General features: G+C 46.2%; 1 protein-coding gene across 3 annotated transcripts in view; it reads left to right on the top strand.

Moving 5' to 3' along the window:
• CLIC5 (CLIC family member 5) overlaps positions 1–24,668 on the top strand; it is a 465,318-nt gene that overhangs the window by 171,265 nt on the left and 269,385 nt on the right. The window contains exon 1 of one of the 3 annotated variants that reach the window (XM_085610539.1): positions 11,299–11,602. The exons of the other annotated variants lie outside the window; for them this stretch is intronic. Within the exon in view, the coding sequence (XP_085466665.1) occupies positions 11,540–11,602 (63 nt within the window). The 5' untranslated portion in view covers positions 11,299–11,539. Of the gene's footprint in view, positions 1–11,298; positions 11,603–24,668 lie in introns of those variants that run through there. 3 annotated transcript variants of the gene reach the window in all.

The raw sequence follows: 24,668 nt of genomic DNA, 5'->3' as shown, positions 1-24,668 counted from the left end.
TAACTCAATGCTGTCCTAAGGGAGTGGTAGGGCTTACAGTAGTGAAAATGATTTTAGGGGTTTTTCACTACCATGACATGTAAAACTTAAAAGTACAGGTCCAACTTTTTAATTCCGATGCACCATGCCATATAGGCTGTTTAAGTTCTACCTTGTAGGTGACTTACATATATTAAAACTGAGTTGTAGGCTTGGCAAGGAGGTTATTTTTCCAAGTCGAATTGGCAGTTTAAAACTGCTAGCAGGCTGCATTGACAGGCCTGAGAATATTTTTAAAGGGCAACTTAATTAGGTGGCATGACAAGTGCTGCAGGCCCACTAGTAGCATTTAATTTACACACACTGGGTATATATTATACCACTCTACTAGGGAGTTATGAGTAAATGTGCCAATCAAATGTAAGCCGATTTTACCAGTTTTTAAAGGAGCGAGCACAAGCACTTTAGCACTGGTTAGCAGTGGTAAAGTATGCAGAGTCCTAAGGCCAACAGTAACAAATTCAGCAAAACAGGAGTGGAGGCAAAACGTTTGGGGATGACCCTGCAAAGAGGGCCAAGTCCAACAGAACCTAAGTGTGTTTTTGCTCTAACACTTTATTTGTGCTCCTAAAGTCCTCCCACAGTCCTGTTGATGTTGCAATAATGGTTATGTTGCACCTATGTGTGATTTTGCACTTAAATATGTTTTTGCTGTTTTGTATTCCCCAGGCCTTTAGTGCTGGTGCCATGCAGTATTCCAAGTTTGGGAAATAAAAAAAGGGCACAGACATAGAAAGCACAGAAAGAGAGCGGTTATACAGAGACAGAGCTCAAAACATCTGTGCACATCTGTGAATTTCTCTTTGCATACGCTCGACTTTTAAGCTAGACCCATTGGCTTTGCCAAAAATTATTTGGATATTTGCCCCTCGAGTTCTGCTGTGATTTTGAGGTTCTAGCCCCCAAAACTGCTGATTCCTTTGATTGCTGGTTTCAGTGGGGGACTTGCTAATGCCTTATCCTCTGAACTCAACAAAACTGCATACAATGGAGAGGCCTGTTGAACTTCTGTCAAATTGTCTCTCTTTGTATAGTGAACCTAGTGGTATTGCCAAAGCTGGCAGTGTTACTCCAGGAACTATTCGCAAGCGGAGTGATGGCTGCTTGCCAGGAGTCTTCCAAAGAGCCCTCATAGGTGTTCTGCTGCAGGAAGCCAATGGACTGTGTGGCACATATTCAACAGCAAGAGCTTGGATGTCAGTGTAGGAAGGTGGAATCTGACTGTATGGTTACCCCCACTTTTTTTCCTGGTGTTTTGCTGGTTTTGACTTAGTCTGACTGGGATCCTGCTAATCTGGACCCCAGTCTATCTGCTTTCTCCCTAAATTGGTCTTGCATGCACTTTAGGTACACTCCAGATTGGATTCTGGGGTACACTTATAAGTCCCTAGTATATGGTATACGATGTGCCCAGGGCATAGGTACCCCAGAGGCCTCTCAGGGGCTGCAGCATGTATTATGTCACCCCGGGAGACCATTCAAAATGACACAACAGGTCTGCTACAGCAGCCTGTGTAAGGTGGTGCATGCACCCCTTACTTATGTATAGGTTCACTATATCTACTCCATATCACTGCACATATAAACCTATCAGTCACCCCTATGGCAGGCCTTATCAATCCTGAAGGCAGGGTGCTGGATATTATGTTAGAGGGTGCCCCTGCATAAGCAGAACCCCTCTGCAGCCTTCGGAACCTATTTTCCAGGATTGTTTGGGATGCAGCCAACCATATATACTTAAGTGCATTATAACCTTGCGGTAAATGCCATCTTTAAAATGGCCGTATGGAAACATGTCGTGTTTGGTGTCAAACACCTTGGAATCATACCTTCACACCAGTAACTGGTGTGGAAGGTATGATTCCATCCTCCTAAATGGACATATGCGACACACCAGTACACCCGGTACCAGCTTTCTCGACCCTGGTATCACAAAATGGATGCTGCCAGCCACAGACACGAGTCTGCCTTCCTGCTGCTGGACAAAACTCCGGCAAGGGAAGGCTTGACAATAGGTTTCCTGTCACAGGGAGGTGTGACCACCTCCCAGACAGGCTTTGGTGTATTGGGGCTGGGTGGGTGCACTCTGAGAGTGCTTTGATGTCTGCACTGGGAGCACATTTGGTGTCCCTGTGCATAGTCCAGCTCAAACTGGTTGCAGGAGCCATTTGCTCCTGCTCTGGCATGAAACTGGATAAAGGTCATGGGTGTAGCCACCCCTCTGTCCTGACCCTCCCATAGGTGGGTCCCCAGAGTTTGTCCCACCCCTTCCTCGGGTATAAAGTAGGAACCCCTGACTACAGGACTTTAGATTTTACCTGGACTAAACTCTGCTACAGAAACCAAGTACTTCGATGATCTGCACAACGCTGGATGACTGAAGAATCTCCCTTGGAGTAAAGGAGTTACTCCCCTGCAAGGCAGGCACCTGAAACTCATCTGACCGGTTTGCATCTCTGAAGCTCCTGAGGACTCCGAAGATTTCTGCAACACAGGAGGTGGGTTCCCGAGGTCTCTGAGGTTGATCTGTGCACTCAGCAATTCTTAGGCCTGTATCCCTCGTGGGGACTGTGCAACCCCAAACCCTGTGCACCGCGTACTTTTGCAGCAGCATATGCTTTTTGGTGACCCCTGAGGCTGTGCTTTGGGCTACTTGTAGTCCTGACCCCGAGCAATATTTCCACCGAAGATTTCCGGCCTACACTCCAGGAGTGTTCCGTGGGCTGGAATTTTGTGATTCAGCTTGAGGTCCCTTCGCGATCCCTGGTCCGGCGACCTGTGGGTCCCTATGAAGGTAACTTTGACTTTCTGTGGGCTTTCCTGGTTGCTCCAGACATGCACCGAGACTCTCCATAGCTTGGAGAGTCCACAGGACCTTGCTGGTCCTCACCAAAGAATCTTTCTTCTGCTTGCGTGGGTTGCAGTTGCCAAGGCTTGTTGGTGTTCAAACCAGACACTGACCCCCCAGCACTCGACAACCTTTGTGGGACAGCTCACCTCCAGACTTTGGTCGTTGTCGACGTCTCCTGGTCCCCGTGGCTGCAGAGTCAAGCTTCACCTCTTCTCACCTGAGACTCCCGACATCGGTGGGCATTCGTCTATCGTGCCCCTGGTCACTGTGAAGTGACCTAGACTCTGTCCCCTCTGCTTTCAGGTTCTTCTCAGCTCCGATCCAGGCTTGGATCACACCAGACACATTTCATCTTCCCGGCAGCAGCACTTCTACGCATCATGCCATTGAAATCAATGAGCGTTAACGACACCACTTGACCCCTATGCACCCGGCAACTCTGGGATAGGTAACACGGGTACCTCAGTACTCTCAAGGGTGCTGGCCTAAGAACCTTCTGTGTTCCAAAGCGTTTGCTTGAAATCCTCTCCTAAGTGTCCTTAATCTTTAAAATTCCAACCGAGACTTTCCCATAGAGTTGTACGGAGCTCGCGCCTGTGTTCACACACTGCACCCGTCCTCCGTATGTCCCCTGTGTCACTACCTTGGGTGGTTCCTTGGGGTCCCAGTGATTCTACGTGCTCTAGGCACTGTGTCTAGTCAAGTCGGGGTTGTTATACCACTTTCTTAGTATATGGTTTGGTCTACCCCTGGAGCCCACTGTGTATTGTGCTATTTACTGTTGTTCTAGTGCTTTAATATTGTGTACCTTGTTCTCTAATCTCATAAAGAGGTTAGTAGAGAGTGTTTAGTAATAAATACATATATTTTATAAATTCCTTGTGTGGTTCTCCTTTCATTTGGTTATTCAGGAGGTTATAATTTAGTAAATCAAGCTGCTTTACATTCCTTCGAGACTTAGCCTGAATGCTGCTCTCCATAGGTACCACTAGGATAGCTTTCAATAAAGGTTGTCTTTAACCTAATCATCAATTAGGGTTGTTTGGACTGGTGGAAGGTACCCACTTTAACTAGTGGACAGCATATACCAGGCCAACTTCTCACAGTCAACAGACAGGGATGTAAATAACAGCCAATTTAATAGGCACTCTACTCAACACTTTATGTTTACATAATAAATTAAAGTTGGCTGAAATTGAGCAGGGACTACAGTTGCTTCCAAAAAATAAAATAAACATAGATATTGGTAAACATGGATGTAGAAAACTCTAGAAGGAAAGTTCCAAAAACCATGCAAAGCAATTTTTACCATTGCTAATAACAATAATAATAATATAGGCTAGCATTAATAAAACCCTAGTGTAATTGCCTGTTCCTTAATTATATTTTGAAAGAACTTAAGAAAGGTGCAGAGGAACTCATTTTTGTGTGGTGTTCCTGGATAGTTTTGCTTTTATGGGACTGGGAGTACTGGAATAGTTTCACTCTGGGCACTGGGGCACTACTAATAGGTTCCCAATTAATATAATCTGTATTTTGAACAAGGTGAAAATTGCCTCCTTCTAATTCGTGTATTCAGCATTTATGTAAGACCACAGTAAACGTGTTTATAAAGTGCTCCAGTTTTGTAAAATTTAAATGTCATATGTGAGTTGCAGTGTGCATTTACACTACCTAAATGAATGACTTTAAAGTCCTATCTTAAGTTTTGCTATTACAGGCCTGGACTTCTGTGAGCAAAGCTGTACCCACCCCATGTCTAAAGAAACCATTTTGGCATGTTTAAAGACCTAGGGCCCTAGAGTTTGGCAGACGGAGGTCCCATCACAAGCATGGAAGATGCCCTGTCTCCCACTGACTATAAGGCACTTGTAGGGTGAAGGATGGGACATCTGCCACTATTGTAATGGAGTACCCTGGCTGCTAATCTCTAAATAAGGCCCTATTTTTTAGATTAGCTAAGTCGCCTAAAAGTAGGGGCTTGAAACATGCAAGGTTAAGGTGCATAATGTGCAAAAGTGACTTATGCCTACTATGTGGATTATTAGGTCACTGCAATGACAGGCTACCAAAGTTTGTTTGCACTGCATAAGTTAAAACAGCTTTACCTATAGTAAAAGTCTGTTTGTGAATAAGTCACAGTAATCCATATTTTGTAAAGCACGAATATATTACCCCTTAAGGTTTCATGGTGTTGGGGCCGTCGAGGAGATTGAGCGAGCTATTACCCAGAGTCACATGATGCTGAGCTGAGCTGTTGCCGGTGATCGAACTGTGAGCCCCGTGCTCCGGAGTCAGCCGATCTGGCCACTGCGCCACACCTCTCCCCACAAGTCAGCTTAGGAGCTAGCTAAAGACTTCACCTGTGCAAAGTTATATAAGTAATCAAAAGTCTAATTCAGTGGTAACCACTGGCCACAAATGCAATTGCTAAAATATTATTTTCTCCACTTGAAGCCATGGGCAGTAGGTCTTCACAGCTGCTAAATCCTGACAGCATGCGATCAATAGAGATATTATCATTTGTCCCCCAAATCTCACCCCACTCTGGCAAGGAACCCAAAGTGCCTGTGTCTCTGTTTGACACTCTCGCTTATCTGAGAATGCAGCCAAACCATCAGCAGTTAGTAAAAGCATTCTAAACACATTCTGATTGGCTGGGCCCATCTCTGCATTCCATTCAGGTGGCGTATTGATATATCTCCATGTCCACACTGGACTAGCTGCTCTGATACTGGTGTCAATCTCCTGCAATGCTTCATTTGTTTTAAAAATGATAATAAGGGCAGGGGCCCAAGGTTTACCAAGGAGCCCAGCACTGCCATATTAGGATTGCCGAACAGTAAGACTGCCTAATACCAAGCTGTCTCGTTTTGATTCCACCTCATGTCTCTTCCACCACCCTACACTTCCGGCGTCACTATCTCACTCTTGCAGATTCTTGTCTGTGCCTGCCTCTTCCCCTTTTCACTGGTCTCCTATTTTTCTTTTCTTCCTTCTTCTGCCTTTTTGTCTCTTGTTCTGGGTCAAAGTCTGATGGTAAAAATAAGTCATGTTGTCCAAAAATAGGTTTTAGTACCCACCAGCCACAACCATCAACCCAAATTAAGCACTGATGTTCACCATTCTGTACCCAAAAGGCTGCAGGGAGCTGCCAAACAAACCATCAAAGTAAGGAGCTTAAATATCTGTTATGCTTGTTGGTCATGATGCAAATATCAACCGATAATCTGTCTCTACAGCTCTCTCATCAAATGATTTTGTCATCTAGTCGCATGTTTGACAATTTCTGCAGGTGAAAGGCAATCTTGAGAGATCTGGTTAAATTTGGAATGTCAGAATACGATTAACTTATTAGATAGCCATTATTACATTGTGGTCTATATAGAGCACTTGTTACTCCTGAACGGTCTGTGAAGAGCACTGATTTTCGTTAGAATCTTGGGTACCGGTTCAAAGTTAAGGTTAAAACAAGATTTTGGTTTCAAATAGACTTAAAATGGTGGTCTCGGATGAGACGCTTGAGGCTTGTGAGACATGAACTAAACATTGTGATGTAGCATGACCACTTTTAACCCTTTCTGCGTGGCAGGAATTTTTGCGCTGCTCGGGAGTTTTATTGAGTGGGCGGAGTTCGGACGGACCCCTACAGTCTTCCAGAGCAGATGGAGGAGAGGTTTGCACTCCTCAAGTGTGCATGACTGTTTGGCTGGCCCTGGTGCGTCGGCTAAACAGTTGTGTACTTAGCATGTTCTCCAACGGGCAGTGTTGCACAGCCCGGTGGAGAACATGCCCAGGCTCCCAGGCACTGCCTGAGTGGCCAAACAGGCCGCTCAAACCAATCACGATGCTGCTCATGCAGCGTTGTGATTGGCTCGGAGAGCCTGGGTGCTTCCGGTGCTGAGAGAAGAGGATGGAGGGGAGGAATGAGGCGGAGGCGGGGAAGGTACGTTTATTTTACTTATTTTTCACCCCCCCCCGCCTCACCACCCCGGTTCCGAGGGAGCCGCCACTTAGGCCTTGAGGCAAAATGTGCGAATAGACACATTTGCACGTGCAGAATCTTGTCTCTTTTGATCTTAATTATAACACAGTTCTTAAGGGCAGAGGCAGAGCTGAATTTTCAGTGTCCCCAGAATTCAAGATGGTTGTAAATTACCCTTATTATTCCACAGAATTCCATTTTGTAGCTTGGACCGAGAGGAAGTCTCCTCCATTATGAAATATGTTAAATAAATACATACTCCATTATGAGATATGTTAAATAAATACACAGCTAGGAGAGGAGCCAGCATGATCTGATGTTATGGGTAAGGCGTTAACCTCGCATTTGTGTTCAGTAATCATAATCCGGGTCACTTGAGGTATCAGGGAGAGGTATATATCCATGATCCCTCCCAGACTCCTGAATGTGGTATTTATATTGCGTGAATCTATCCAGGAGGCAACTGAACATTCTTTCTAAGGAGTGATGGGTTAGATTCCATCGCAAACATGACTGCTCCCAAGTGGCTGAAGTGTTCACATTGTTGTCTGCATTGGAAATGGAGATGCTTGCGGGGCATTGCACCGCGAGTGTTAACCGAGCAAACTCAGCCATTGTTGAAGGCACATCCCAAACATACCCTGTGGCAGGCACCTAAACTTCCATCTAAAACCTTCTGAAAATGGCTAAACATATGAAGGATACCTGCACTTACAGCAGATGGCTACATTACTGGAGAATAGTTACAAGGATTAATAATATTGAAAGTAAGTCTCAGGGGTGCGGCTGCTTTCCTTGATGGTCAGTTTATAATATTTGGGACTCCGCAATACATGTATAAAACCTGTCTTTAATTTCTTTAGAATGGCCGACTTGTGAAGCACCCAGTCACCTACTATAAAGGAATGATGCTAGAACTCCACTGTAATAAGTTATTACAGTTGAGCTTTGATGTCACAGTGGCTGCTGCCAGAGCCAGCAGCCGAAGGGGAAGTCAGGTCAGGTCATGGAGCATAAATAAAGCAGGTGGTTAAGGATCAAAAATAAACATTGCTTTTCTTTCTTTGGCTCTCTTTTTCTAGCTGTATAGTGACAAGCATAAAGGAAAAACTCAGTGCTTAATTTGATCAGGTGGTTTCCGGTGCCCGACACCAGCACCTAATTGCCAACACCAGTACTTATGATAGTCTGCCACTAGGTGGCGCTGTTTGCATAAATTAAAAATGAGCACATAAAAGTTTTTGTTTTTTTTTATTTAATTTGTTTATTGGTTCCGGTCAACATCGAACAAGCATACTTTACAGTGTATCACAGCTGTTTGTGGTATAATGTTACATCACATTTATACATCAATAGTCGTTTGCATCCATATTTTGGGAGATTACGTACATATCATCACATATCGGATTTCCCGACCTGTCTCAAGGTTCCTTAAGTGTACTAACATACAAATATTATTTAATACTTTTTCTGGTCACACTTTTTTGCATCACATCTATTCTCCTCCCACCAGGAATCTGACACAGGTGTCGTATATTCTACTGTCTCGCCATTACCCTATTCTTACCCGTCTACCTGTGTAAGCTGAAGATATTGCATCAAGGGTTCCCAGTAATCTCTAGGTCTGGATGCCTGCGGTAATTCTTTCGCGTAAACCTCCCAGGTGTCTCTACAGTATGACATGTCCATAAGCCAGTCTTTAAACCTGGGGGGGACGTTTGCTACCCCATCTGATAGCAACACGACGTTTAGCTAGCGAAAGCGCTACAGCCAAAAATGTCCTTCTTTTTACAGGCGTGAGTTTATATATACCTAACAAGCATACAAGTGGGGCATTTGGTATCATTTCAGATAGCATAGTGGTAAGTGCACCGTTACTTCTTGCCAATATCTGTGTATATGTGGGCAGGCCCATGCCATATGTAAGAAGTCTGCATGTAGAGTTTCGCATCTATAACACTTGTCATGAGATCGGAGGCCATATCTGTGTAACTGAATCGGGGTATAATAAAATTGGAAAAACCAAAGGAAATGATGGACGGAGTGTTGAACATTGCAAGCACTCACCCCCAGTCAACCGATCTGGGTTTAATCCATCACCGTTCTTTAGCCCACTCTGCCACCCCAGTTCAGACATGGCCATATGCAAATCAGTCTGACCATGGCCATATGCAAATCAGTCTGACCATGGCCATAGATAGATAAAATTGGTGCAGGAATTTAAAGTGTATTATGCGCAAATTGCAGTTTGGCGTCATGAGTGTTAGCTGTGTGCAGCTATATTCCCAATCTTGTTCGCCTATATTGTCACCTATTAGCACTTCCCATTTATTAAGCGATCTGTTCGCAATACCGCCTTGTTCTGATTGTGACGCGTTGTATAAGCGTGTGACTTATTTCCGACGGCCAGGTGTAGTTAATAGTGGTTTGCAGGGCTTGCAATTTTGGTGGTTCTTCCGGAAATTAGGCGTATAGCTCCCTTATCGCCATCGGCAAACGCAAATGAGCAAACAGCTTCATGGGTGTATTATGTATGCTTAATGATGGGTCCTCTCTCTGAATGAATCTACTGTGCGGGAAAACATCTGCCATAGTGGATCGTTTCATTTCACCCAGCAGCTGTAGCAAACTTTTCTCCTGCGTGACTGACAGGTTTGGGTGGTGCGCGATCGGGAGTGATGACGCATGAGCACACAACAGTTGTTTATTAATTAAATAATCATTTAAAAGGAATAATACCTGCTGCCCGAACCATTTTCATATGTTTGGGGTTCTGGAATAGTCTGAATTGTCACGCTTGTAGGAGTGTTTGGTTAATAGTTGTGTTGATACTTTCACTGGCAGGGCTGGCAGGGGCAATGAGTGGTGCAAGCTGCAGCGGCCTCCTGAAGATGGCCCTGGCGCTTTATATTTTTATTTTTACAAATTAACCCCTTCGACGCTCATGACGGAGCGGTTCCGTCATGAGCGTCGGTTGCGCTGTGCGCATGACGGAACCGCTCCGTCATGGCCCCGCCCGCGCACAGAACCTTCAGCACGGCGCAGAAATCCGCGCCGCGCTGAAGGGGTTAAGCACTGGAGATGTTTATGTTTATTTGTTGCACTCGAATAATTATAGAAAAGTTAGAATCTTTGGGCATGGTTTATTAAACTGATTGTAATATATTTTTGCAAAAAATACTTTACCAGTTTTTTTATGTGTTTAGTTTTGCGCTAGAGATTCTATTTGTATTCTTCGTGTTCGTAAACATGCTCTCTCTTTCATATGGAAAGGCTATGGACTAAGGATTTATGTGGATTGTGGGAAAAGTGATGATATGACTATGTATTATAAGGAATAAAGTACCCCATTCCATACATACTAAGGATATTGCAAGTCACCTCGGAGTTCCATAACCATATAAAGGGACTTGGCCCACAGCCTCGTTTCTCTATATGGACATGTAACTTCTCAGTGAGTTGCAACATCCTTGTAATGCAGAGCAGGGGGTATTTTATCCCATATATAATAATAAAATGTGCAACAATAATAGGAACAATACATTTCGTAAACATAATTATTGGTATATGATAATAATCTGTACTTAATGTGAGCTGGTGGTTGCAAGTGAGGCCCAATGACACTCATTTTTGGGGTGCAGGAGTTTTTTGTCAGCATCAGATTTCCATCCAGAACAAGAGGCAGGAAGGCAGAAAAGAAGGAAAGGAGGAGAAAGAGAAAACACAAAACAGTGACAAAAGGATAAAGTAGGGATGGAAAAGGACCTGTTAGAAAGAGAGAAAGGACCAGGGAGAATAGATGAAAGGGACATGGGGTGGATGGAATCAGAATTAGAAAACCTTGCTTCGATATAATAGGTTGCGTGCCTCTGATGAAAGATTTTGGCCCCTGCACTGATTATTTTACAAATTAAGCATATAAGAATAACATACTTAATACTAAGAGTTAGAGTAACAACAATTGTAATTTTAAGAATCATCAATGTAGAAAGTTGCAGTGATGTGTTCTGTTATATGGAAAACCTCAAATATCTACATAAATGTTTTTAGAGAGGAACATTTGCCCGGATGGCTGTAATCCAGAAAGTGGCGGTGTGAACCCAAAACAACCCACGAAATACAACGCACCATCAGTGAGTAAACACGAGACTGGCTGGGTGAAATGAATTGTTCCACTTTGTGTACGAAAAGTGCTGAGGGCCACCCGAACGCTCTGGGGCTCGCCGGGAGCAGTCCCTGCTGGAAGCCTCGGGCCCGGGCACCCGTGTGGGCGCGCCCCGCTTCCAGTCAGGTGCACAGAGCGCCAGGCGCGCGGGCAGCAGCAGGCCCCGGACCCGGGCGGCGCGTGCCTCCTCCTCCCCTGCGCGCGGCGCCTCCCTCTCTCTCTCCCGCCCGGGCTATTTCGGGCTGACAGCGCCGAGCAGCAGCCCTGACAGATGAGGATCCAGTGACACGGGCCGGACACTTGTTGCTGACGCCAAGCCGCCCCAAGAGCCCGCGGGCCGGGAGCGGGTCACTGCGGTGAACTCCAGGCGCGTGCCCTCCCAGGGCAGGGAGGGATGTGAACATCTGGAGAGGCAGCAGGTGCCCCAGCTCTTGCACCCCTGGACTGGATCCCCCTCGGTGCAAGGAGGAGAAGGACGCTCGCAGCTGCCCGGTGGAAGATGACAGACTTCGCTGCTACCAACGGGGAGGCGAAGGACCCCGACATCGAGCTCTTTGTCAAGGTAGGTGAGGCAGCCACCTCTGGGGGCCACCTGAGATGCACCTTTCGGATCGTGGAGGGGGTGTGGCAGTGCCATGCTGCTTGGGAACTCCCTCGTGCCTGTACCCAGACCTTTTTTTATTAGACACGTGTTATTATTATAGCGCTCAGATCGGTGGTATCCAAGCACTGTTACCAGTAACTTGTTTGATCGCTCACTGGGTTTATGCGCCTGACAAAGAACTTTTACAGTGCAACGCAGTGACATTAATCCGAACGTGCGTATGTGTTTTTTTTTTTACTTAGCGCTTCATACAGCTCTTTTACCTTTTAGAAGCTGTAAATAACATCTATTGATCTTTCGCGTGTGCAGCGCGCTGAGAGCGCTGCGTGGGTTCTTGCCATTGACCTCGGTGCTTGAAGGTCTGCTCATCAAGCCATGCATAACCCACTTTCCGTTCCCCGAGGGACTAGAAGCCACCCCTCATCCCCCGCCCCTCCTGCACTTGAAAGTTCCCACTCACCATCACTATGTTGGGGGACCGGCGCTGGCGCCTGCTCTGTACGCACCCTGCGCTTCTTACCACGGTTAGATTCCGCCTGCACGCATTAATGATCAAAAGAAAACAGATACGCCCTGGCTGCCTGTCACCAGCCCCAGGTTGTTAAACGTGTCCACGAAGTCTGCCAGCACAGCCGGTCTCTTACAAACTTTCCTAAGTGCCGCGAGTCTGTGCAGTAGGTCCTGTGCGCCGCGCTGCTACATGGCTCAGGCGTGCTTGTGTTTTTAATGCGTGTCCCTGGAGTGTTTGTGAGTTATGGAGCTGTTGAAATCAGAGCGGCGATTCCCTGTGGAAAAGAACTCACACTGTTAATGATAATTTGTATTATTGCACGACCACCGTGAGGTGGGCTGCGACCACCCAAACATTCCACATCACTGCCAAATACGGGGCTATTCGGGAATGTGAACACTGCGACCCTGCAGTGGCCCACCCACTGTTCGGACTACCAAAGATGTCTCTTGAGAGTGTCTGTGCAGCAGGAAAAAAATCCAAATGTACGTTCACATGGGGATTAAGCATGGATGGGCCGATCATTATTTTCCTTTAGTTTTAAATACAGAAACGCTACACTTTAGATCCAAGCCTCCACCGCCAGGCTGCTGACAGGGATGTTTCTTTTTGAATAGACCGCTGTGAACTGAATCACCCTCAGACACTCCACAATGTTGAAACAAGGGAAACCAGGTACAGGAATTGGAAGTATTTTGTCTAGGCTCACACAGTTTGTAATAGTGGGGAGCTGTGGTCAGGGAGGAGTTATAGTCAGAATCCGGGCTGCACTGGGGTAAAGGTGGTTGGTGCGCGCATGTTCTGCTAAGATGTGATTTGAGGAGACAGACAATTCTTCTACTTGTATTTGGTTGGGCCTGTGTGCATGCTTTGGGCAAGAAGGTCCCCGACTGGTGACTTAGTACACTACCACGTAGTCACGTGTTCGAATCCCTATATTCCACTCAGCCTTTCACTCATTCGACGTGGACAAAACAAATCCCAGTGACACCATGGCAAAAAAAAAAAAAAAAAAAAAAAATCCGTTATCTATCAATAGCGCTCCCTATAGGGGATGAACGGTACTACAGATACCTCTCTTCTGCGTGTTTAGTTATGTTCACTACGTACAATTTACACTATTCATGTGGTTCTTGGAGTAGAACAGAATTTCTTTAAAGGCCCCCGGTCAACGCCATTCACGTAGGCCCTCCTCTGGAATATGACCGATGCCTTAAAAATCATTTTACATTTTCTACTGGGAGAAAGCGGCATTACTGCGACGAGCCTGGCCCTCTCGAACTGAGAGCCCTCCCTCAGGGATTTAAGGGTGATAAAAAAAAGAAAAACTGGGGTGCCGCTAAAAGGGGCGTGGACGATGTAATTAAGGGCGTGGTTTAAATTATTTAAGCTAAAAATCTGTGCTTAGCATAGTGTGCCGCCCCACTGGTATGTTGCCTCTTCTGTCATTGTATCCAGATGTATAATACAACAAGTAACATTAGACCCACAACAAGCCAGGTCTATTGGCTTTGTCATTAGTTGTTAGTTGCATAAGATAAATAAGCAACAAATATGGCTTCGCGGTCTATAATATTGAAAATGCTTCAGCTCTGAAATGATGAGACTGTGAAAGAACTATACCGAGTCTCTTTGAAGTTACATGGCAGGCAGTGAAGGGTGGTACTGCTGCCGAGTTATGACCTTTTTTTTCACCCTGAGGGTAAAAATGGACAGCTGATAGAGACCCATCTCGGCACCTGCTCTTTAGAACTACCTGTGCTGAGCACCGGCAGGACCCGGCCCACTTAAAGCCCTGCCCTCTGATGTTCACCGTGTGCTCAGCTGCCCGCGTGATTGTTTACTAGAAGTGTTCCGTGGCATTTTCCGGCTGCAGAGGGTGGTGGTGGTGGGCAGTCGGGCGTTTTACATGGCCCTTCGTGGCCGTATGCGGTACACGCAGCATCTCCACCACATGTGCAATATCTAACTGTATATATATATATCTACACACTTAACACACCTGTTCGCGCCCGTAAGGCAAGCAGCACGCGCTGTGTGAGCTTGGGCTTCCGGCCCGTTTGCATGCCCGGGTGCTGTAGGAGCAGATGAGCTGGGCGGGGTTCCTGCAGGCCTCTGGGGCTGCTTGTTTGCTTTGGGGAAGTTACTGCCAGCCAGGTGCCCGGGGGATTAACACGCGCACAGCTTCAATGCAGCTGCCAGCTCCTGCCTGTAGCAAGCAAACAACTGCTGGGAACGGAAGAGCCCGCCATTGTGCAGCCGAGATGCATGGCGAGGAAATAAAGGCGCCTGCTAGCAGGGCCTCTAAGTAATTAATGAGGATAGAATAATAAAAAAACAGAACGCTTTTTTATTTATTTGATTAAACAAAAGCTCTTGTGTTTGTCCACCCACCTTATCGCCTCTGGGCGCTGTAGCCAGTATCTACCCCAAGGAAGTCAGGTATGACTTGTTGCTGTATTTTTCCCTGATATGTCAGTGCCCAGCGACAGAGCCAGTGTGGGTGAACTACACCCCAGCATGGAAACACAGCGGGAGCCCTGTAACCGGATGCCCAGTAGTTGTCTCGTGAAACACGCTGCGCCTCTTCACCCAGGCGGTGGCAGGGCGGCTGCCAGGCTCTGACATTCACCAGAGCCCCACCTCCTCGGGCCCCTCCCTTGGTGCATCTGGCAGGGCCCGTGGGGTCGTCACCAGCGTGAGGAATGTCACCTGCGGGTGCGATGTGCGGCCCTCGTTATCAGAGGCCTAGAGATTATCGTGTCAGCAGAAGGGCTCCCGTTTCAAGCAGGAAGCACAAACCCAGAGAGGAAGGGGCAAGCCAGCAGAGGGCCCTGGGAGCAGGAGTCAGTGTGGCCAGGCGAGGCTTCCACTGCAAGCAAGGGACATGGCCTCCCATCCCCTGGTTTGATACAGCTGTCGAAGTGCATGGAAAAAGAGGAACTCGGACCTTTAGTGCAATGGGGCGGGGTCAGTGAGTGTGGGGCGGAGTCAAAGGTGTGACTAAAAAGACAAGAATATTCTGTGACTCATTTGTTGATCCTGTCACTTTCAGGTAACTCCATATAAAATAACGCACACACCTTAAATGGAGAATAAAAGCAAGTTAAACTAATCCTTTGAAAATGTATTATTTTAGGTTATCAAACCTCTGGTGGTTCATGGGATCCCTGAAGATGTCTTTGTTTGTTACCAGAGAGGCACAAAACTGAATCCTGGTTGGGGCAATGGGGAATAGGGACTTGCGTATTTTAAGTGCTACGAGTTCCCAGCCTGTGACAGAAAGCACTCTGAATACGTAAGCCATTCAGGGGCGTAACACAGGTCCCCGCAGTGCGGGGGTCCCCCCAGCTGCAGGGGGCTCCCTCAGCACAGTACTCAGGCCTGAGAGCTCCGGATTAAATCCGGAGCGGAGGCCCCTCCGTGTACCTTGCGGGGGGGCCCTCAACTTTAGTTACGCCACTGAAGCCATTACTTTAAACTTGCATTACAAACAGCAGGACTTTAAGTGGGATGTAAAAACTGGGGGAAGTGGTCTCTCAAAGGGGCGTTGCCGATGTAATTAGGAAGTGGCTTAAAAAGTAAGCTAAAAATCAGTGTTAAGCATAGTGTGCCACCCGACTGGTAATTTGCTGCTTCTGTCATTGCATCTCAAGAAGTAAAATTACACCTACAACAAGCCAGAACTATTGGCTTTGCCAATGGTTGTTAGCTTTATAAGTTAAATAAGCAACAATTATGGCTTTGTTGTATAGAATATTGAAAATGCTTCAGTTCTGAAATGAAGAGTCTGTGTAAGAAATATAACAAGTCTCTTAGAAGTTACATCAAAGGCAGTGAAGGGTGGTCCTACTGCAGTGTAAAAATATATTTTTTCACCCTGAGGGTGAGGGCAAAAATGGAGAGACCAATAGGGACCCGTCTCAGCACCTGTTTTTTAGGTCTCGCCTGAGCCAGCACAAACGCTGCTCTGTGAGACATTTAGGTAGTGGATTTTTAAAGTGCTACCAGAGGCTTTTCCTGGCCTCAAGCTTGCGTTCACGAGCGCGTGCACGCGCGCAGCTGCCATCTGTCTTTCCTCCATCTGGCCATCATGGCTCATAAAACACAGCGCCCTCCCAAGCGCCTCGCTCTGCCCCTCCCCCACCACAGAGCGCGTCCCTGCGATCACTTCCCGCTCACTTTTATTTTTTTCCCGCGGCTACGTCAGTTTTATTTTTAGGTCTCGCTGAGCCAACGCGCATGTGCTGCTCGGAGAGACATTTAGTATGTGAGTTTTGAAAGTGCTGCTGGCTGGCGACAAGCTTGCGTTCCCGCGAACGTGCACGCGCGCAGCCGGCAGCTTTGCAATATGTACAGCCGTATCACTCACTGCGTGCGCAGCCCCTTTTCTGTGTCCAGTCACATACCCCTTAAGCTCCCAATACAACATCCGGCATTTGCCATCCAGTCTTCCTTCAAACTCCACCCAAATTACTCCAGTTCCCAACCCAACAACCACCCTTACTGTAAGTTTCCTGGATAGAGCCTGTCCACTGATTTCACGATCTATGATAATCCACCAGTCAGTAATTGTTGTAAAGTTCGCTCCATTCAATAACAGTGTCTCCTACATTTCCCCTCAAGCCACGGCACCAGAATACACCTCTCAGTTAACATCAGTCATAGACCATCCCCCAGTCTCACCTCAAACTGCCACCCGGCACCTTGGAGCAGCTGTCGGGCCTGTTCGTCCAGGCACCCTGCTGCCAGCACAAACTGGTTGATCATCACTTGCTACCACAGGTCCTCCATGTTCACAGACATGGCTGCTGCCGCCCTCCACACACCGATCCCCACCGGCCCCTCTCACAGAACCTGACCAGCCCACGGCTCCCACTTCCGACGTTCATTGGCTGAGTATGCCTCGTGTCAGCAACATCATAGGCCGAAGATCCTGTCACTCGACACTCTGTGTCCCACAACAAACAGTGTACGCCAGCGTCCAATGGCAGCAGTACATCAGCCATTGGACGCTGGCGACGCAATGTTTGTTTTGCTTTTTTTACAGGCCCTGCCCAACACTCTCCACCATTGGTCCATTTCACGCCATTGCGCCTATTCCCTTGGTCCGTTTGGCTGAGAAGTGACGGCTGACAATTTCCTTTTGCGCTCTCCTGATTGGCCTGTCTACTACAACGGCTATCTCGGTCCCTCATTGGACGTGGTATTTGCTGTTTTAAACTTCCATGGTAGGTTGTGCCCGTATCTGATTGGCCGCGAAAGTGCAGAGACTTGAGTTGATGCTGTGGGCAAGTTTGTTCAGAACTTTACTTGGGTACTTTATCCAAAGTAAAAAATCTGAACCGGAAATGCCAGTGTGACTAAGCCACATCCTAGTGCGTGGGTGTAGTAGTTGTGTGTTTAGGTCTCGCTGAGTCAGCGCGAATGTCTGTGCTTTTCCAGTTTTAATTTGCAATCATAATTACACTTTAACTGCAGCTGCTTGTATGCATTTATAATTTCAATCATGTGCCTTTAGCAATTGCTGTACATCCACTGATGTGATGTGCTTCACATTTTCTTCCCCCACCATAGCGTGGGGCAGAGCCTTTATACCCCACTTCATCACTGTGAGAAACACTATTTTTTTCCTGATCACTTGTCCACAGCCACCTGAAAACTAATGCACTTTAATGCTGGGGTTGGTGTACCTAGGCTGCTGGGCTTCTCTTTTATTTTGATGTGTTTTTGTCAGATTTTGTTGCATATTGCAAATGTTTGTTGAAATACATTTAAAAAAAAATCCTGCTGGCCAAGAGTAGATATATTCATTTTGCCAAAGCTTGTTTTCAATATTTTTAATTTAAAACAATGAAATTATAAGAGGCGCACCAAATACCAAAATAATATTGAACTGAATTTGTCATTCTTGCAAAGCCTGTCTGTTCCTCACGAGTCACTTTAGGAGCATGAATGCTTTAGCATTGACATGGTATCTTTAATTAGCTGTTGCCGCCTTATATCTGTGCCTCCTAAAATTAGCTACATTTTGCTTCTTTCTGTCAAAAAAGCAGGGAAGCAGGAAAATACATGCACATATTTGAGGCATGGGTAATATCAGTCAAACTTCAGTTCTGTTATTTGGGAAAAGTGTGTTCTCATAAGTTGTACCATAGTGTTTACAAGCAGGGAGATTTGAAGCACCCTCATGCGGTTGATGTAACTCACTAAACTTCTTCTGTTTGGTTTCCAAAAGTGCTGCAAATTATTTGGGCCATCTAGAATATCTTAAGGCCCAAGCAGGAGTTGGACACCAGACTGAATGCAGAATCCTGCTGGTTTTGCATCATGCAGGAAGTACTGTAGTCATTTTTAGTTCTCTCAACCAGCTCAAGCTATCTGCTGGCAAAAAGATCTATTGTCCGCTCACAGTGGACTTGGATCTCGCTAATTGCTTAATGTTGACTGGCTTTACTGTCACTCTACCTTGCTTGTTTTATATTTATTAGCTCGTTTGGGCTTTCCTTCCTTTTCTTGTCTTTCCCCTCCCCTGGACCATGGATGCATTACTTGTGTCCTTTCACTGTCTGCTTTTCAAGCACTGCTGTTTTCTTTCGGTTTAAGCTGTCCATAAGAATGCATGTGTTTTCCAGCTGTCTCACTCATTTACTTCTCTCACCCAGCTGCACTCCTTGTTGTTTTGCCACAAGTGTGCTTCTCTCTACCCCCTCCATGTTGCTCATGTGTACGTCTTCCCCACTTTGCTTTCATGAAACACTTCTCTCCTGCCTAGTCCATGTTGTTATCTTGCCTGTTGCTTCTCCTCCCTCATCCACACCCTTTGCTGCTTCCATTTTCCACATGCACTCTGTTGCTTCCTGCCACCTCCATTCTCTTTGGTGCTGCCCCCACCCTCACTTAAAACTAAATGCTTTTGCAGCTCTGTAAAAAAAGAAAGAAACACTTGCTTCATTATGTTGGATTGTGTTGGTGCATGCCTACAAATAGCACCTATTTCTTTTGTTTGTTTTCTTTAGCTATACTGCACAGCATTGTGCAGCATGGCTAAACACCATTGTTAAAGCCAATTGGTCTTAAAGAAGAGACCAGTAAAACTTGCCAATGCATTTTTGTGAATGACCTAGAGTAACTGGCTCATGGTGCTGTCAGAATGGAAGTGCAAAAACAACAGTTGATGGACAGAATGCAGAACAATGTCATACATTCACCCCAGTACAGAGATCTGGGCCTAAATCCATAATTTTTTTGCTCACCATGCCGTTCCAGTTTGAACCCAGCCATATGCAAATCAGTCTTGACCCTGTGCCTCATGGGTACAGTCCAGCCCGAACTGCCAAGCCAGGTCCTCCCTGGACTGGAAACAAGCATCCTAGGACCGGTTCCGGGGTTTCACCCCTCTTCAGCCAGGATAGCTTGATTCCAGTGGCACTTTGCCACTGTATTCAAGATAGCCTGGCTGATGAGGGTCATGAACCCGAAACCGGTCCCAGGATTCTTGTTTGCGGTCCAGGGAAGACATGGCTCGGCAGTTCGGGCTGGACTGTTCCCATGAGGCACAGGGTCAGACTGATTTGCATATGGCCATGTTTGAACTGGGGTGGGGGAGTGAGCTAAAGAATGATGATGGATTAAACCCAGATCAGTTGACTGGGGGTGAGAGTTTGATTTGCTCAAACGCTCCGTCCATCATCCCCTTTGGTATCGCTTTGTTTGCCCTAAGTTGGCAGGGTGTGCCCAGACGTGGGTCCCATGCTCACTTTGCCACTGGATTCAAGATAGCCTGGCTGATGAGGGTTATGAACCCGAAACCGGTCCCAGAATGCTTGTTTTCAGTCCAGGGAAGACATGGCTCGGCAGTTCGGGCTGGACTGTTCCCATGAGGCACAGGGTCCGACTGATTTGCATATGGCCATGTTTGAACTGGGGTGGCAGAGTGCGCTAAAGAATGATGATGGATTAAACCCAGATCAGTTGACTGGGGGTGAGTGTTTGATTTACTCAAACGCTCTGTCCATTATCCCCTTTGGTATTGCTTTGTTTCCCCTAAGTTGGCAGGGTATGCCCAGACGTGGGTCCCTTGCTCACTTTGCCACTGGATTCAAGATAGCCTGGCTGATGAGGGTTATGAACCCGAAACCTGTCCCAGGATGCTTGTTTCCGGTCCAGGGAAGGCATGGCTCGGCAGTTCGGGCTGGACTGTTCCCATGAGGCACAGGGTGAGACTGATTTGCATATGGCCATGTTTGAACTGGGGTGGGGGAGTGAGCTAAAGAATGATGATGGATTAAACCCAGATCAGTTGACTGGGGGTGAGTGTTTGATTTACTCAAACGCTCCGTCCATTATCCCCTTTGGTATCGCTTTGTCAGAATGGAAGTGGTATGCAGTCAGGAGGCACTACATACTTTCTTATCTTTCAATTTTTATAGAGGGATAGTTTGTTTTCTCAGAAGCTCTCAAGAAACGTCATATCCTCCCATTCCTAAAGAATCCTACACTAGATCCTGATAACCATGCCAACTAGTGGCCAATCACTCACCTATCGTTCATCGGAGAGATCGTAGAAAAAGCAGTCTATATTCAACTTCAAGATCACATCCGTGCTAACCATCTTCTATATGCCTACCAATCTGTCTTCAGATCATGCTGCAGCATGAGATCGACACATTACACATTGTAGACAATGCCCTTTCTTGACCAACGATATAGATGACACCTAACTCCTGATATTGCTGTATCGCTCAGCGGCCTTCGACAGAGTTGACCATCCCACCCTCATACACACTATTGAGTCTTGGAGTGGATTAACCAGCAATGTCCACCACTGGCTCTTCTGTCTGTCCAACCCGACACCAGTTTGTTCACATGGGTACCTCTGGGTCACAAAAGATCGCCATCATCTGTGTAAACTTTACATAGGGCAGCTTGGTGCTCAACCTTCTTCAGACATTCAACACCTCAACACTGCTTGCACATCATCCAGGTCTGGAATCTAGGGCCTCCTTGAAGCTCTACCCGACCAAGACAGAATTCCTGTCATTTGCCAAGAACAGATGAGATACAGTACAAACATGGCCCAGATATGATCCTTGATGGCTTAGAACCCCAACTCTCACCAAATGCCAAGTCGCTGGGTTTCACCCTTAACGCCAACCACTGCTTCAAGGAACACATTGCCAAACAAGCATTGGCATAGCCAATAGGTCTCACTTTTGGGACCTTATAAGTATTTAGTTATGCAGCACAATATCCTTTGTGCAACAACATCAACTGTTGCATGGCTAAACACTTATAAAGTCCCAAAAGCGAGACCTATTGGCTATGCCAATGCTTGTTATATGCTGCTAAACATACACTCCAGGAACAAATGACATTTGCAACCATGATTTACTTTTATAATTGTGTTATTCTGTAATAAAACCACTCAACTCCCCAGAGTAGTAACTCGCTCTGTAAAAACACATCCCGTTGCCAGCAATCCCGTTCTAGCTACTTTGAGGATTTTTGTGACACAGTATTAACTTATCCCCAGGGAGAGTGGCAAGCATGCATTTTCTTAAAACCTTCTTCCTGTGCTGTCTGAGAGCTGTTCCTTCGCTGTTCTCTGTCGTCACACCTGGTTTATCCATCGTGCGCGCCAGCGCGAGGCGTGTTATTTCCGCTTTCTTCATGACATTTCCTCGCTTAAGTGTTTGCACAGTTATTTGTTTGTTTAATTCACACCGCGAGAGGACAATGCCAAAATAGAAACTCAAACCTGCTTCCACGCCTAATTTACGAACTCGGGCAACCTTGACAGATTGTCTTCTATTGCTGTAATCAGGCTCCTCTGCTTGCACTACACCCTCCCTTCTCCCCTTCCCTTCTCGTCAGCTTCATTCTTTGTTTGTCTTACTCCTCTGCTCACACTACCCCCTCCCTTCTCCCCCTCCCTCTTCATCAAGTTTCATTTGACTCTTGTATCCCTGTTATTATTAGATTAAGCATTTTCTTAAGGCCCAGAACACTTGGATTGTTTTTTGCTACAATTTATTTTTTTGTCCCTCATGGTGACATACAGCTCTCCCCCAACACATTAAATTAGGCACTGACATTATACACATCTCTCATCCATAAAGTAACAAGCATTGGCATAGCCAATAGGTCTCGCTTTCGGGACCTTATAAGTATTTAGTTATGCAACACAATATCCTTAGTGCAACAATATTAACTGTTGCTTGGTTAAATACTTGTAAGGCCCCAAAGGGGAGACCTATTGGCTATGCCAATGCTTGTTAGAACTGCCGGTGCTTATCACCAGAAGGACCTGACCCACTTAAGGCCCTGACATACAGTATGAAATGATCAAAAAATGTTTTCAATAACAAATTGCTTAAAAAATATAGATTTCAGTAATACCCAATAAGATTGTACCGACTGCAAACATGTTTCTAAGTGTCCAATAAAAGCACACACTCCAGAACCCAACTGGTAACACCCTTATATTACTTCTCAAGCAATAAATCTTTATCATCAGGAACCGTCAAGCAACTCTATCAGTTTAAGCCAAAACTGTTTCCAGGCAGCATTACATTTGCAGATTCACCAGTTGCACACATTTACATTTATTTCAGCAGCAGGCACCCTGGCAGGAAGGCTTGTTTCTTGTTTAGCTCTCTGTGTCCCTCTCTTAGCATCTTAGCACGGGACGCTTTCTTCCATTTCAGCTCAGTTATCTCAGCTGTTGGAATTACCCATCCTGTAACGGGAGCTTTTAACAAAAAGTGAGGGCGCTCTTTTTATTAAATAAAAAAAGTATGTGCATGTCATGCCCCACAGGTCCGGCCCACTTCAACCTTTGGATTGATAGCAAAAAACAGCTTTAATGTGGTTGTGATGGGCCCCTCATACCTATGCAGCCTGGTGCCAGTGCATGTGCTGCATGATTGACAGCTACCCCCATGGAAGTAGAGACCTAAAGATACTTTTCCTAACGATAGACTTGTGACATTTGGTGCCCCACATCCTGCGAGGAAAAGTAAAGATTTATCAGGAGAACTGAGGGAGAAAACCTGTGCTTCATTCTAGGAGATCTGCAGGAAAAGACGGGAGAACAGCACACTACGTTTATGCGTGTCACCAAAGTCAGCACGAGCCCTGATTCAAAGGGGCATATTCACAAGGAAGTGGTGGAGCACGGAGCTGCGGCAAAATTTGCAGCACCAAGTTCTGCCATTTCCAAAACGCAGGGATGCGGCATATTTACAACAATACGGCACACCCCTGTGTTTTTCTTAGCGCTAAAAATGGCTGCCTAGCACCAACACAGACACCCTTGCGCCATAGTGCAAGGTTACCTGCATTGCATGGAATGATTGTTTATGTGCAGGAAGGTGCCCCTTCCTACATATAAACAATAATTAATGGTGAGTTGTTACTTTTAAGTGTGCGGCATTGTGCAGCACACATAGAAAAAGAAAAAACGAGAAGTAATACAAGTATTTCTCCTCTTTGCGCCATTGTAATGCCTGCTATTGCATGGCATTCGTTTTTGGCGCTGCCTCAGATTTACTCATCCTTGTAAATCTGGGGCAGTGTCAAAAAGCAATGGGTGTTGCGATAGAATGCCCACAGCAATACCCATTGCATGCCACTTTCACGCAGAAAACTGAATGAAAGGGTATCATATTTACGAACCAGCATTAAGTCACAAAAAGTGGCTTAGCACCACTTCGTAAATATGGAGCAGGGCTTTGCTGGTACGTAGGTAAAAGTGACATACCTGTGGCTCAATCCCCTTGTAAATATGCCCCAGAGTTTCCAAAATTAAGTGCTTTATTTTTTATTGTGAGTCATGCGTAAATTGCTCTCGAGCTGGCAACAGTACCTTGTGAACATTCCTTCTGACCTGCGCCAGTGTATTCTTGCTGCTGGACTGTGTCAGTTTGTGCATGCCCACTGCTTGTCTGTGGTGGTATTTTTATGAATTATTCTGGACAGTATGCAGTATCAATCAATCAATCAATCAATCAATCAGTATTTATATAGCGCAGTTGAAGAGCAAGGTCTTGAGTCCCTTCCTGAAGTGGTTCAGTGAGGGTGAGGTGCGGAAGAGTGTTCCAGGCTTTGGCGCGAGGTGGAAGAAGGACCGTCCTCTGGCGCGGCTGCAGTGGATGATATGTGTCTGAGCGAGGGCAAGGTATGCGGAGCGGAGGTCTCCGGTGATTTGGTGGAAGGTCAGGCGTGGTTCATGTAGTCTGGTCCTTGGCTGTAGTCCTTACTTTTTTAAATTTTTTCCTCTTTTTTTTTTTTGTCCTCATTTGCCTTGTTGCCACCCTTCTCTAACGAAACCACCCTGGGTTTTCAACCTCATTTACTGGATACGGGGGGTGAGGGGTAGATCAAAGCTTTGAAAACAGAGGCTCCCCCCTATTGGGACACCCTCGAAAAAAGCACTGGAGAGCCTCCTACCGCAGCCACGCAATCAAACCCTTTCCCCTTGTCTTCCTGTAAGAACAAAGAAGATTTTCA

The sequence above is a fragment of the Triturus cristatus genome, chromosome 6 (assembly GCF_964204655.1).
Source record: "Triturus cristatus chromosome 6, aTriCri1.1, whole genome shotgun sequence".
In the NCBI taxonomy this organism is placed as follows: Eukaryota; Metazoa; Chordata; class Amphibia; order Caudata; family Salamandridae; genus Triturus; species Triturus cristatus.
Note: the sequence above shows the minus strand (reverse complement) of the source record. Positions and strands in the feature narration are given on the sequence as shown.